Raw genomic sequence first — 12386 nt, forward strand, 5'->3', positions numbered from 1 at the left:
GAAATCAAATCTTAGGGACAGATGGACCATGTAGAAAAATAGTAAGCTAAGTTACTAGCCCCAAAAGCAGTGATATATGAGGCAGAAAACCAAACAGAAGAGACCGGTTGTAATTACCCAAATGTAAAAAAAGGAAGCATGTGATGAAATATTAAGGCTAAAAATTAAAATTCACACATTTATGAGAAATTGGCAGGAAGGGGGTATCAAATCTAAAAGCATTATCAAACCTCTATACTATAAAATCTTATTTTGAGAATATACTGATTCATCTCTCATTATTTGAAGTTTTCTTATCTCAGATAATATACTCCCTGATAGGGCAAATAGCAAAATAAAAGTTTGATTTTTTCATCTCTTCTAAACACTCTTACAAAGAATAATTTTCTACCATCTTGAAATTTTTCAAAGCTTTTTGAGAAACACACACAAATAATTTGGATTTAGTTGATTTTATTTCGTTTTTTTTTTTGTTTTTTTTTTTTTTTTTTACATTTCAAAGCATTACACAATTACATTTTCTCATTTTCTGACCTGCAAACAGATACCTTAAACGGAAATTATTTTGTTTTAATTATCAAATTAGGTACATCCAAAATGCAACAATTACACATATGACAATTAATTCACAAAGTGTAATTTTACTGGGACATATCCTAAGAATTTAGGAACAGCCAGTCAGGAGAAATCTGACCAAATTTAGCAATCAACTATTTACAAATCCAAAATCAAACCTATCTAAACTCCCAAACCAGAAGCTTGAAAGTATTTATTAAATCCCCACCAGACGAAAGACAGTGATGACTAACACCTATCCAGTCTTGACAGTTTTAATCCCAAACACTGGGCTATTTCCCCAGTCTGTAACTGAATAGCAAGCATCTGTTTATCAAACACCTAACCACCTAACTTTTACACCATTATGCGCATAAGAAGGCTAAGTGTTCATTATTTTAAAAACAAGTAGTCATTAAATATCCACACTATTCCCCCAGCTCACCAAGCCCTTACTGCAATCCCAAATATGCAACCTGTGTCACACAGTGACAGGCTATATTTCATATATATATGTGTATATATGTGTATATATACAGTATTAGGTACAAATGGCAATTAACAGTCCCTACAAAAATTCAATTTCAGTTGAGGCTATGGCTCCTATGCCTTGGGATGGTTTTGAACTTCAAAACTGAAAAATACTGCTAAAATCTCATTTCCTTAACACAAAATTTGATTATATGTTCAGTTTAAGCTTCTCAGTCTAAAAATGGCTATAAGGTAAGTATTAAAAAGCCAGCCAACTGAGTGCAACTTCTCTCTCCAATCCGGCCAAGCTATTTCGTAGAAATTATTCCTAACTAGACTAGAAAATCTGTGGTGACTTCCAATGGTCTTGCCTACCTTACTGTCCATGTTCACGTTTCAAACTGTGTCAACAAAGCCCGCACTTCGGGGGTCAGCTGCTTGGCAGCCTTAGCTGCCTCTGTGATAGCCTTGCGATACAGGCCCTTTCTCTTCTTATTAAAGCGTGACTGGAAGTTTTCTAAAAAGGGGGAGAGTTGTGAAAGAGCAAGGAAAGATGTTGTTGGAGACCCAAACCATGAAATACGGGCCTCCTGTCGGACTAAAAGGCCGTTATCTTTCCGGCTCACAGTTATAGTAAGAATACGGGCTGGCCACCAAGGGAAGCCATATATCTTGGCCCAAACAATGTCCCCTACACATATGGTCCTGCCATCTGGTGTGACGCATTTAGAGACGTTTTTGGAAAAGACTTTCATTTTCAAGGAATTACTGAGCTTTTTCTCTTCCTTTGAAGAGGAGGAAGTGGAGGAGGTGGAAGGTGCATGCATACTGCCTGGAGGAAAATCAAAGCTTTCAGAAGAACTACACTCAGAGTTGGAAGATTTCAAATCATCTGTGCTATCAATGCTACACACTGAAGCACTGGAGGAGTCAGATTTCTTTTGATTTAGGGTCATATAAACAGAGATATTGTTTTTGCTGCCCTTTTTGCCCAATGTCTGTGGTTCATCCTGCTCACCAGGCACATGCACTTCATTTGTGTCCTGAACCTCACTGCTGGCCTCTTCAGGGCCTTTTGAGGGACTCTGATTTTCTGAAGGGGCCTCACCTGCTGAGCGGGTAGAGGTGCAGCGAGACTGGGGCTTGGGTGCCATCTTGCCACTCCGCATTTTCTCAAGTCCTGTCTTCAGAGAAGAGTCATTTTCTTCATTCCTGTACCTCTGTGGTTTTAAACGAACCCGGGGTGGAAGGGAACCTGAGCTAGGATTCTGATATCGACGTGTGAAATGGACTTTCGAATGTGCGTTTTTGGAAGTAGAGGTTTCATTTTGCTTCTTTTGTGCCTTTTCTTTGGCAATTTTTAACACTTCCCGAGCTTTCACATGATCCATGTTCTTACTCTGGAGAACTTTTTTAGTACTTAACTGAGCTTTTGATGTATTTGCCTGAGCAGAAACTTTTACGACTCTGCCTCTGCTGTGAGCAATATTTGAAACCTTAACCACAGCATTTCTTTTCTGGCTTTCATTTTGGTTTTTCCCATCCACTTTATGGTCAGTTTTCAGTTTTTTGTTCACAGTAGTTACACTTTCATTTCTCCGTTTTTTATCTTCATATTTAGAAGAGTCACTTGCACTACTACCTTTTCTAATTTCCTTTTTTTCAGCAACAACACTGTTTTTACATTTATCACACAGAACTTGCCTGGGTCGTAGTTTAATAGCATTCATTATTGAAGTGGGTTCTTCCCTGTACATTTTTCGTTTGGGTCGCTTAATTTTCCGAGGAGGTGGCTGAGGTATTGATTGGTTATATGTGTCCCTGATAAACAAAGGGGGAGGATAAGGTGCTCCTTCATGGAAGAGAGGTGGTGGTTTGGAAGTCCACAGGCTTTCAGCCAAACTCAGCTCGGGATGCGGGACAGGAGAAGGGTCATCAGGAACAGCACCATTTGCTTCACACTTGACTTCTGTCCCTTCTTGGAATGTATTACTTTGGAGCTGCATGGCTTCTGGTTTATCCTTATATTCCCTTTTGGGAAATACTGTCACAGGGATACCATGGGGCCCAAACCTTTGAAAGAAATGGAAGAAAAAAAGAAGACATTAAGTTAACATCTATAATTCAATTTCTTAAACGTAAACAACACCTGATGCTTACTTACATAACCTTTCCCGAAAACTACTTCATATTAAAAAACAAGAACACAAAAATCTACTATCTCTTCCCCCAAAAGTCCAGAGACCTTCATTTCTTTAGGTCCTGCATTTTTGGTAAAAACAAACAGCTGCCCTAAGCAATGCAAGAATAGTTGACTATACTTAAAATAGGTATTTCCAGTATTAAATCAGAAACAATGTTTTCTCAGACAGCTTTATGTTAAGCATCACATATATTTCATTCACTGAACCATATACAACATTTTCAGTAAATGCAACTACAACTTTTGTGAAACACACATATATTTCTTCCTCTGGTTATAACAGCTTTCAAAACTTCCACAAAGCAAATTCAGCCTTAACTATCCAAAGCTATTTAATGAGTAAAATCCCATCTCAACTTTATTGGTTAATCACTGAAGATTCAAAGAAAGTTACTCTTCTACTCTTGCATCCTAACTAGTTACCTATTCTGTCTCCCAAAACACAAAAATACCAAGAACTCAGATACTCAAACTACTTCCGAAGCAAACAGTTACAGAGCTGTGGCTTTCTAACTTTTTAAATCATCTCATATTAAGAAATATATTTGCACTGCAATCCAATAAAAACACTTATGAATGTATACATGCATCCATATATACATAAATACACAAACTTAAGCAAAAGTTTCACCAAGTACTTAACTGTGTATTTTGTGATACATAATTTCTTTTCTACTCTGGTCTACTTCATTTGTTTTAAGGCTAGTCAGACCCATTAAACTGATTTGAAAACTGTTACGGGTCCAGACCCTGTTTGCACACCACAGTACCTAATACAAATCTTTAAAATTCTCAGTTTTTAATAACCTTATTTGACAGAGTTAGAAATAACAGTGTTTTAACGTGCCTGGGCTGAATACCAAGAACCTGATCCTTAAAATAAACCTTAAAATAAACTTGCTATACTAAGTTTTCTTCACATAAAATCAAATCACACTACCAAATAATTTCAGCATATATGTTAGCATGTTGACTGTATGCACTATTTGATTCCAACAGTATCTAATACAATACAACTGTAATGCCAGTCCTGTAAGGCAAAGAGCTTAGACCTAAACCCAAAGATTGGCTTCGGGTAGTCAGTCACGCGGAACCTACAAAACTAGATGCCAATGTTAAATATGTCTGTTTTTCTACATTACAAATCTTCAGTGTCCAGATTCTCCAAAATGTTAAAAAAAAAAAAAAAAAAGACAGGATCTCACTCGGTCATCCAGGGTGCAGTGCAGTGGTACCATCACAGCTCACTGCAGCCTCGACCTCCTAGGCTCAAGCAATCCTCCCATCTCAGCCTCCCATGTAGCTGGGACCACAGACACACGTCACCATGACTGGCTAATTTTAGTATTTTTTGTAGAGACAGGGTTTCACTCTGTTGTCCAGGCCAGTCTTGAATGACTGAGCTCAAGCAGTCTGCCCGCCTCAGCCTCCCAAAGTGCTGGGATTACAGATGTGAGCCACCGTGTCCAGCTGGAAATGTCCTTATGCTCCCAAAAAGGTTCAGAATACCTTTGCTAGGAAGAACTCCTGATATTAGGTACTAACAGCTGCGGACAAACCTAAACGTGGGCAGGATTTACAAAGAGCCAGCATACACCAGATACTATTCTAGCACCTGAATACTTTTTTCCCCAAAGTCTTTGTTAGCTTGGCTACCACAAACCAATAACTTACAGCAAATACTTACAAAACATAAAAAGGAAAGGCTTTTTTACCTACGGTAGGAAAAGATTAGGTCTCGGCTAGTCCAAAAAGGAAAGATACCCTCCTATTGTATCAGACTGCACAGAAAGCTGCTTTCTCCATTCTAACTTCTGGTAACCAAGTGTTTGCTTCCTGACTACTTAACTCAAAGTAACTTTAAGCATTTAACGCTTTCTTATACAGTACACAGGAGCTCATTAACCACTTTTTCAAAAGATGACAGGACAAAAGAGGTGCTTCTTGTGTTTTAATGTAGAACCAACATAAACAATGTGACTTATTTGATGTAATACCACTACTTGCATTAACAATAACATTTTCTAACTCATAAGAAGGCATCATTTTGCCTCCATCACACATTCACATGATGTTTCAATAGCTGAATAAAGAGAAGTGCCCTTCCTCTTATTGATTTATAAAATTTTTTTATAGAGACAGAGTCTCACTCTGTCACTCAGGCTGGAATGCAGTGGTGCAATCATGGATCACTGCAGCATCAACCTCTTGAACTCAAGCCATCCTCTCACCTCAGCCTCCCGAGTAGCTGGAACTACAGGCACCTGCCACCATACCCAGCTCCCTTCCTTTTATTAGGACTAACTAAACCATACTTACCTTAATGTTTGAGGTGAATTTTCACAGCTATCTTTATCAACTGTTTGTATCCTCTAAACTCATTTTTGCATGTGTAAAATAAAACACTATTTCCGACCTTAAAGGATTCAGATAAAGATCAATAGGTCAATACACGGCAGCCATTTTCCTTGGCTAAAATTTACTTTATTTAATTTGCTTCATGTAAGTGATTTAATCTTATTTTCAAACTAATAACCTAAAGCCTGATGCAGTGGCTCACGTCTATAATCCTAACACTTTGAGAGGGTGAGGTGGACAAATTGCTTCAGTCCAGGAGTTTCAGACCAGCCTGGGCAACACAGGAAGACTCCATGTCTCTACAAATAGAAAAATTAGCCTGGTATGGGGGTGTGTACCTGTGATCCCAGCTACTTGGGAGGCTGAGGTGGGAGGATTGCTTGAGCCCGGGAGGTCAAGGCTTCAGTGAGCAATGTTCGTGCTATTGCACTCCAGCTTGAGCAACTGAGTAAGACTTTGTCTCAAAAAAAAAAAAAAAAAAAAAAGGCCAGGGCAGTGACTCACGCCTGTAATCCCAACACTTTGGGAGGCCTGAGGTCAGGAGTTTGAGACCAGCCTGGCCAACATGGTGAAAACCCGTCTCTACTAAAAATACAAAAATGAGCTGGGTGTGGTGGCACGCACCTGTAGTCCCAACTACTCGGGAGAATTGCTTGAACCCGGGAGGCGGAGGTCGCGGTGAGCCGAGATCACACCACTGTACTCCAGCCTGGAGACAGAGAGAGACTCCGTCTCAAATAAAATAAAAAGAAATAAAACAAATACAAAAACAAAAAACACCTAATAATTTACTAGAGGTTTCTTTGGTGGGGGGGGGTTGTTTTGTTTTGTTGAGACAGACTCTCACTGTCGCCCAGGCTGGAGTGCAGTGGCGCAACCTCAGCTCACTGCAACCTCCGCCTCCTGGGTTCAAGCTATTCTCATGTCTCAGCCACTTGAGTAGCTAGGATTACAGGCGCATGCCATCACGCCAGGCTAATTTTTATATTTTTAGTAGATGGGGTTTCACCATGTTGGCCGGGCTGGTTTTGAACTTCTGGCCTCAAGTGATCCACCAGCCTCAGCCTCCCACAGTGCTAGGATTACAGGCGAGAGCCACTGCAACAAGCCAATTTTGCTAGAGTTTAGGGTCCTTCCCATATATTTAATTCATACTCTCAATGCAAGTATGGCCCAGCCAATTACTTTACAGCTGTTTATATCAAGTAATGGAATCTGATATGTTTATCTTTATGAAGTTCAGTAAGAATGTTACTATTTCGCAACTGGATTGTTTTTCTTCTTTGCTGTTCCCACATAAGCATACAAAATACCCAAGTGTTAAACGCTTTTAATAACATAGGGAAGAAGCACCTAATTGTATAACGATGAGTGAAAACTGTAGTGAAAACTACAAAGAGGGGGAAAAGAGGAAATAAAACTGGTAATTGTGTGTGGGTAGTGAATGCCTAGCAAAGCAGAAAAATGTATCTAAATAATAATAAAACATCCTCAAAGGACCAAAAAGATAAATCACTTTAAGAAGAAATGGGGATCGCTTCATCTCAGTAATCCTGCTGTCACCCTTACACAGATAATACCTAAGGCAGTGTTACCAAACTAAGGATGGAGACACTAATTTTGAAATCAATTTCAGGGGTCACACTATGATTAAAATAAAATCAGAGTGTAAAAGTAGAAGTAAATATCTGTAACTGCAATGAATCTGTTTCATACATGTATATAAGGATATATGGATAAGAATATAAAGCAGAAACAAAACTATGGTCCCTTAAAAACCCTAATTTCTCCCAGCCTGACCAACATGGTGAAACCCTATCTCTACTAAAAATACAAAAATCAGCCAGGCGTGGTGGTGCACGCCTGTAATCCCAGCTACTCGGGGGAAGGCTGAGGTTGCAGTGAGCCGAGATCATGCCACTGCACTCCAGCACTCCAGCCTGGGTGACAGGGCAAGACTCCATCTCAAAAAAAAATAAAAAATAAAAATAAAAATAAAACCCTAATTCCTCAAGTACAATCTGAGAAAAATTACATCACAACTCCTCGGAGTGTTTGCAGTGGAAATTCCTAAGCCCTGCCCAAAACATAAATCATAAAACTTTCCTACAGTGGAACTGGGATCTGGTATTTTAGCAAGCACCTTGGCTTTAGCTTTTCCTAAGGGAAGACATTTATGTTTCATGTGAATGCTCACCAAGATTTTATTGAGTAAGTGTTTAGGTGAAAGACTGACTGGTATCCTTTGCTTTAAGTTTTCCAAAAGAACTTTCTACAAATACTCCCAAAAAGTTGAGTAATAAGATACTCTACCCACTTTGTACAGCATAAAGGCATGTGTTAATGTATTAGTGACTCCTAACCCTTATCCACTTTCAGTCTTTAACTACTACCCAAAGATTCTAAAGTAAAACAATTCAGGTATTATGGCTTAATTAAAAATATTGCAACTGTCTGCAAATCTGTAATTCTTTGAAAATAAAACTTTCTGTGAATGTTATTCAACAAAAAAAATTCTTTTTAATTTAATAGAGAAGCGGTCTCCCTATGTTGTCCAGAGTTAGTCTTGAACTCCTGGGCTCAATCAACCTGCCTTCCATAGTGCTGGGATTAGAGGTGTGAGCCACCACAGTCGGCCTCAAAATTCTTTTAAAGTAAATATCTTCTTAATAATTTAGGAGTAAGTGCCAAAAAAAAAAATGTGTTTTTTTGTTTTTTTTTTCGGAGACAGAGTCTCACTCTGTCACCCAGGCTAGAGTGCAGTGGCCTGATTTCAGCTCACCGCAACCTCCCCCTCCTGGGTTCAAGCAATTCTCATGCCTTGGCCTCCCAAGTGGGTGTGTGCCACCATGCCCAGCTAACTTTTGTATTTTTAGTAGAGATGGAGTTTCGCCATGTTGGCCAGGCTGGTCTCAAACTCTTGGCCTCAACTGATGGGCCCTCCTTGGCCTCCCAAAGTATTAGGATTACAGGCGTGAGCCACTGCACCTGGCCAGTGTCAAAATTTTAAGGGGGAAGAACACTAGGGTTTAATAGTTACTTTGTGTTGCCGGGCACAGTGGCTCACACCTGTAATCCCAGCACTTTGGGAGGCCAAGGCAGGTGGATCACCTGAGGTCAGGAGTTCAAGACCAGCCCGGCTAACATGGTGAAACCCTATCTCTACTAAAAATACAAAAATGAGCAAGGCATGGTGGTGCACACCTATAGTCCCAGCTACTGGGGAGGCTGAGGCAGGAGAACAGCCCTGGGAAACAGTGGCTGCAGTGAGTCAAAATATCGCACCACTGCATGCACTCCAGCCTGGGCGACAGAGTGAGACTCCATTCTCAAAATAATAATAAAAATAAATAAAAATTAGCGAGGCGTGGTGGCACATGCCTGCAGTCACAGCTACTTGGGAGGCTGAGGTGGGAGAATCGCTTGAACCATGATTGCACCACTGCACTCCAGCCTGGGTGACAGAGACCCTGTCTCAAAAACAAAACAAAAAAAGGCCATGAGCAGGAATGGTGGCTCATGCCTGCACTTTGGGAGGCCAAGACAGGAGGATAGCCTCAGGTCAGGAGTTCAAGACCAGCCTGGTCAACATATCCAGATGGTATTTCTACAGAAAAAGGAAAAAGAAAAAAAAAATAATACCCAGATTCACTTTTTATTTTGAGCCAATGATTTTAGAAACTACCTTGCCTTACAAACAGCAGCAGACTAAATCACAGAAGAGGTAAAACTGAAGCAAGCTTCATGTGGTTCATATTTCATCTCTTTGTAAGACTGGTTACGATGTCAAAGTTTAACCTGAGAAAAAAATGAAACAGCTAAATGCAAAAGAAAATTTTACCACAGGCCGGGCGCGGTGGCTCAAGCCTGTAATCCCAGCACTTTGGGAGGCCGAGACGGGCGGATCACGAGGTCAGGAGATCGAGACCATCCTGGCTAACACGGTGAAACCCCGTCTCTACTAAAAAATACAAAAAAAAACTAGCTGGGCAAAGTGGCGGGTGCCTGTAGTCCCAGCTACTCAGGAGGCTGAGGCAGGAGAATGGCGTGAACCCGGGAGGCGGAGCTTGCAGTGAGCTGAGATCCGGCCACTGCACTCCAGCCTGGGTGACAGAGCAAGACTCTGTCTCAAAAAAAAAAAAAAGAAAAAGAAAAAAGAAAATTTTACCACAAAAAATTAAAAATGGAATTATAATACAATCCAGGAATCCCACTTCTGGGTACATATCCAAAAGAATTGTAAGCAGGATCTCAAAGAGATATTAGCCAAAAGGTAGAAGGTGGAAGCAACCCAACTGTCTACTGACATATGAAAGGACAACAACGTGTGAGCTAGACAGAGATATATAGATATATAAATATATTATACAAAATAGTATTTTCAGTCTTAAAAAGGCTGAAATCATAGACCAGGTGTGGTGGCTCACACCTATAATACCAGCATTCTGGGAGCCTGAAGCAGGCAGACTGCTTGATGTCAGGAGTTCAAGACCAGCCTGGCCAATATGGTGAAACCCTGTCTCTACTAAAAATACAAAATTAGTGGAGCATGGTGGTGCATGCCTGTAATCCCAGCTACTTGGGAAGTTGAGGCACAAAAACTGTGTGAACCCAGGAGGCAGAGGTTGCAGTGAAAAGAGATCATGCCACTGTACTCCAGCTGGGGTGACAGAGTAAGACTCTGTCTCAAAAAAAAAAAAAAAAAAAAAAAAAAAAAGGAAGTCATGGCACATGCTACAACATGAATAAGTCTTGAGGACATTAAGTAAGCCAATCATAAAAAGATATTGTATGAATCCACTTACATGAGAAGTATCTAAAGTAGTCAAATTCACAGAAGCAGAAAGTAGAATAGTTTATAGCAGGTGGAAAAGGAGAAATGGGAAGCTGTTGTTTAAAAACTATTGAATTTTAGTTTTGCAAGATGAAAAACTTCTGGAGATCTGCTTCACAACACTGTGAATGTACTTAACACTATTGAACTGTATCCTTAATGGTTAAAATACATTTTGTTATTTTTTTTTTTTTTTACAATTTCAAAAGCCTTTTAAAAATGTGTATCTAAGGTAGGCATTCCCATAATCCAAGGTATTTAGGAGGCTAAAACAGAAGGATCACTTGAACCAGAGTTCCAGGCCATCCTGGGCAACACAGAAAGAACCAACCATTTAAAAAAAAAAAAAAAAAATGCGTGGCTGACCATGGTGGCTCACGCCTGTAATCCCAGCACTTTGGGAGGCCAAGGCAGGCGATCACCTGAGGTCAGGAGTTTAAGACCAGCCTGGCCAACATGGCAAAACCCTGTCTCTACTAAAAATACAAAAAGTAGCCAGGCGTGGTGGCATGCGCCTGTAATCCCAGCTACTTGGGAGGCTGAGGCAGGGGAATCACTTGAACCCAGGAGGCAGAGGTTGCAGTGGGCCAAGATCACACCATTGCACTCCAGCCTGGGCAATAAGAGTGAAACCTGGTATCCAAAAAAACAAATGCGGCCAAGTGTAGTGGTTCATGCTTGTAATGCCAGCACTTTGGGAGGCCAAGGCAGGTGGATCACCTGAGGTCAGGAGTTCAAGACCAGCCTGGCCAATATGGTGAAACCACGTCTTTACTAAAAATACAAAAAATTACCCAGGGGTGGTGACAGACACCTGTAATCCCAGCTACTTGGGAGGCTGAAGCAGGAGAATCACTTGAACCTGGGAGGTGGAATTTACAGATCGCACCACTGCCCTCCAACCTGGGCAACCAGGCGAGACTCCACCTCAAAAAAAAAACAAAAAAAATGCAGCTAAGCACAGTGGCTCAAGCCTGTAATACTAGCTACTCAAGAGGCTGATCACTTGAGGCCAGGAGTTTAATTAAGTCCAGCCTGGGCAACATAGCAAGACCTGATCTCAAAATTAAGTAAAAAATTAAAATATGAAACAATGAAAAAAAAATGTATATCTAGCTAAATATAGAGAGGAAAGTTTTATGAAAAGCAATACATTGGCACAGTAAAGAATTATTAGTGCAAGGGAAACAGTAATTACATAGTGGAGAAACAGTACAACACCCTAACCTGAGAGAGAATCAAAGTTTACATTGCCAATGAGGGCACATGGCTATCATAGGCCTGCAGATGTGGTGTTCCCGAGAACACAACATTCCCTGCGTAATCTAACCCTCTCAGGAGTAGTATCTGGCAAATCCAAATTGAGGAACAGTCCTTATTACATAATTGCTACATAATTATGTTGCAAGTAAATGTAATACATAATCATTTACTAGAGAAGAAAAAACACATTGAAGGAAATTTCTATTGGAAAAATTGAAGAAATAATGAAACGTGAGATACAAAGTAAAGTATTCTATCAATGTTTCTTTAATTTGAAAACTATACTGTGGCTACAGTTTTCCTTTGATCTTAGAAAAGAAATGCTCAAGCATAAGTAAAGGAGAATGATGTCTTCAACTCAGCCTCAAACAGTTCAGGAAACAAATTTATTTACATAGAGAATGACAAATTAAATGTGGCAGAATGTTACAAATGACTCTCTCTAGAAAGAGTTTACAAGAATTCCCTGCTATGTTTTAAATTATCTAAAAATAAGAAGCTAAAAAAGTAAAAAGCATGAATTCAGTTTACTTAGTTCCACCAATACTTCTACGCAAAGAAAGCACACAAAAAAGAAAATCTATCCCACTTAAGTGCAAATGCCAGCAAATTCACCTCAATTATCACTAAGCATAACTCTATATGAAACACAGTGAGACCCCCATCTCTTTTTTTTTTTTTTTTTTTTTTTTTTTTTTTTTT

General features: G+C 39.9%; 1 protein-coding gene across 7 annotated transcripts in view; it reads right to left on the reverse strand.

Annotated features, from left to right (window-relative positions):
* The window catches only part of PWWP2A (PWWP domain containing 2A), a 48231-nt gene that overhangs the window by 15376 nt on the left and 20469 nt on the right, over nucleotides 1-12386 (reverse strand). For 5 of the 7 annotated variants that reach the window (XR_003119976.1, XM_025389291.1, XM_025389290.1 and 2 more), the window contains one exon: nucleotides 2135-3099. Coding sequence is in view for 6 of the 7 variants with exons in the window: in XM_025389289.1 (XP_025245074.1) it covers nucleotides 2135-3099 (965 nt within the window). In the remaining variant the exon portion in view is untranslated. Of the gene's footprint in view, nucleotides 1-442; nucleotides 3100-12386 lie in introns of those variants that run through there. The other 2 variants (XM_025389285.1, XM_025389288.1) reach the window with 1 other exon arrangement.

The sequence above is a fragment of the Theropithecus gelada genome, chromosome 6, assembly GCF_003255815.1.
Source record: "Theropithecus gelada isolate Dixy chromosome 6, Tgel_1.0, whole genome shotgun sequence".
In the NCBI taxonomy this organism is placed as follows: domain Eukaryota; kingdom Metazoa; phylum Chordata; class Mammalia; order Primates; family Cercopithecidae; genus Theropithecus; species Theropithecus gelada.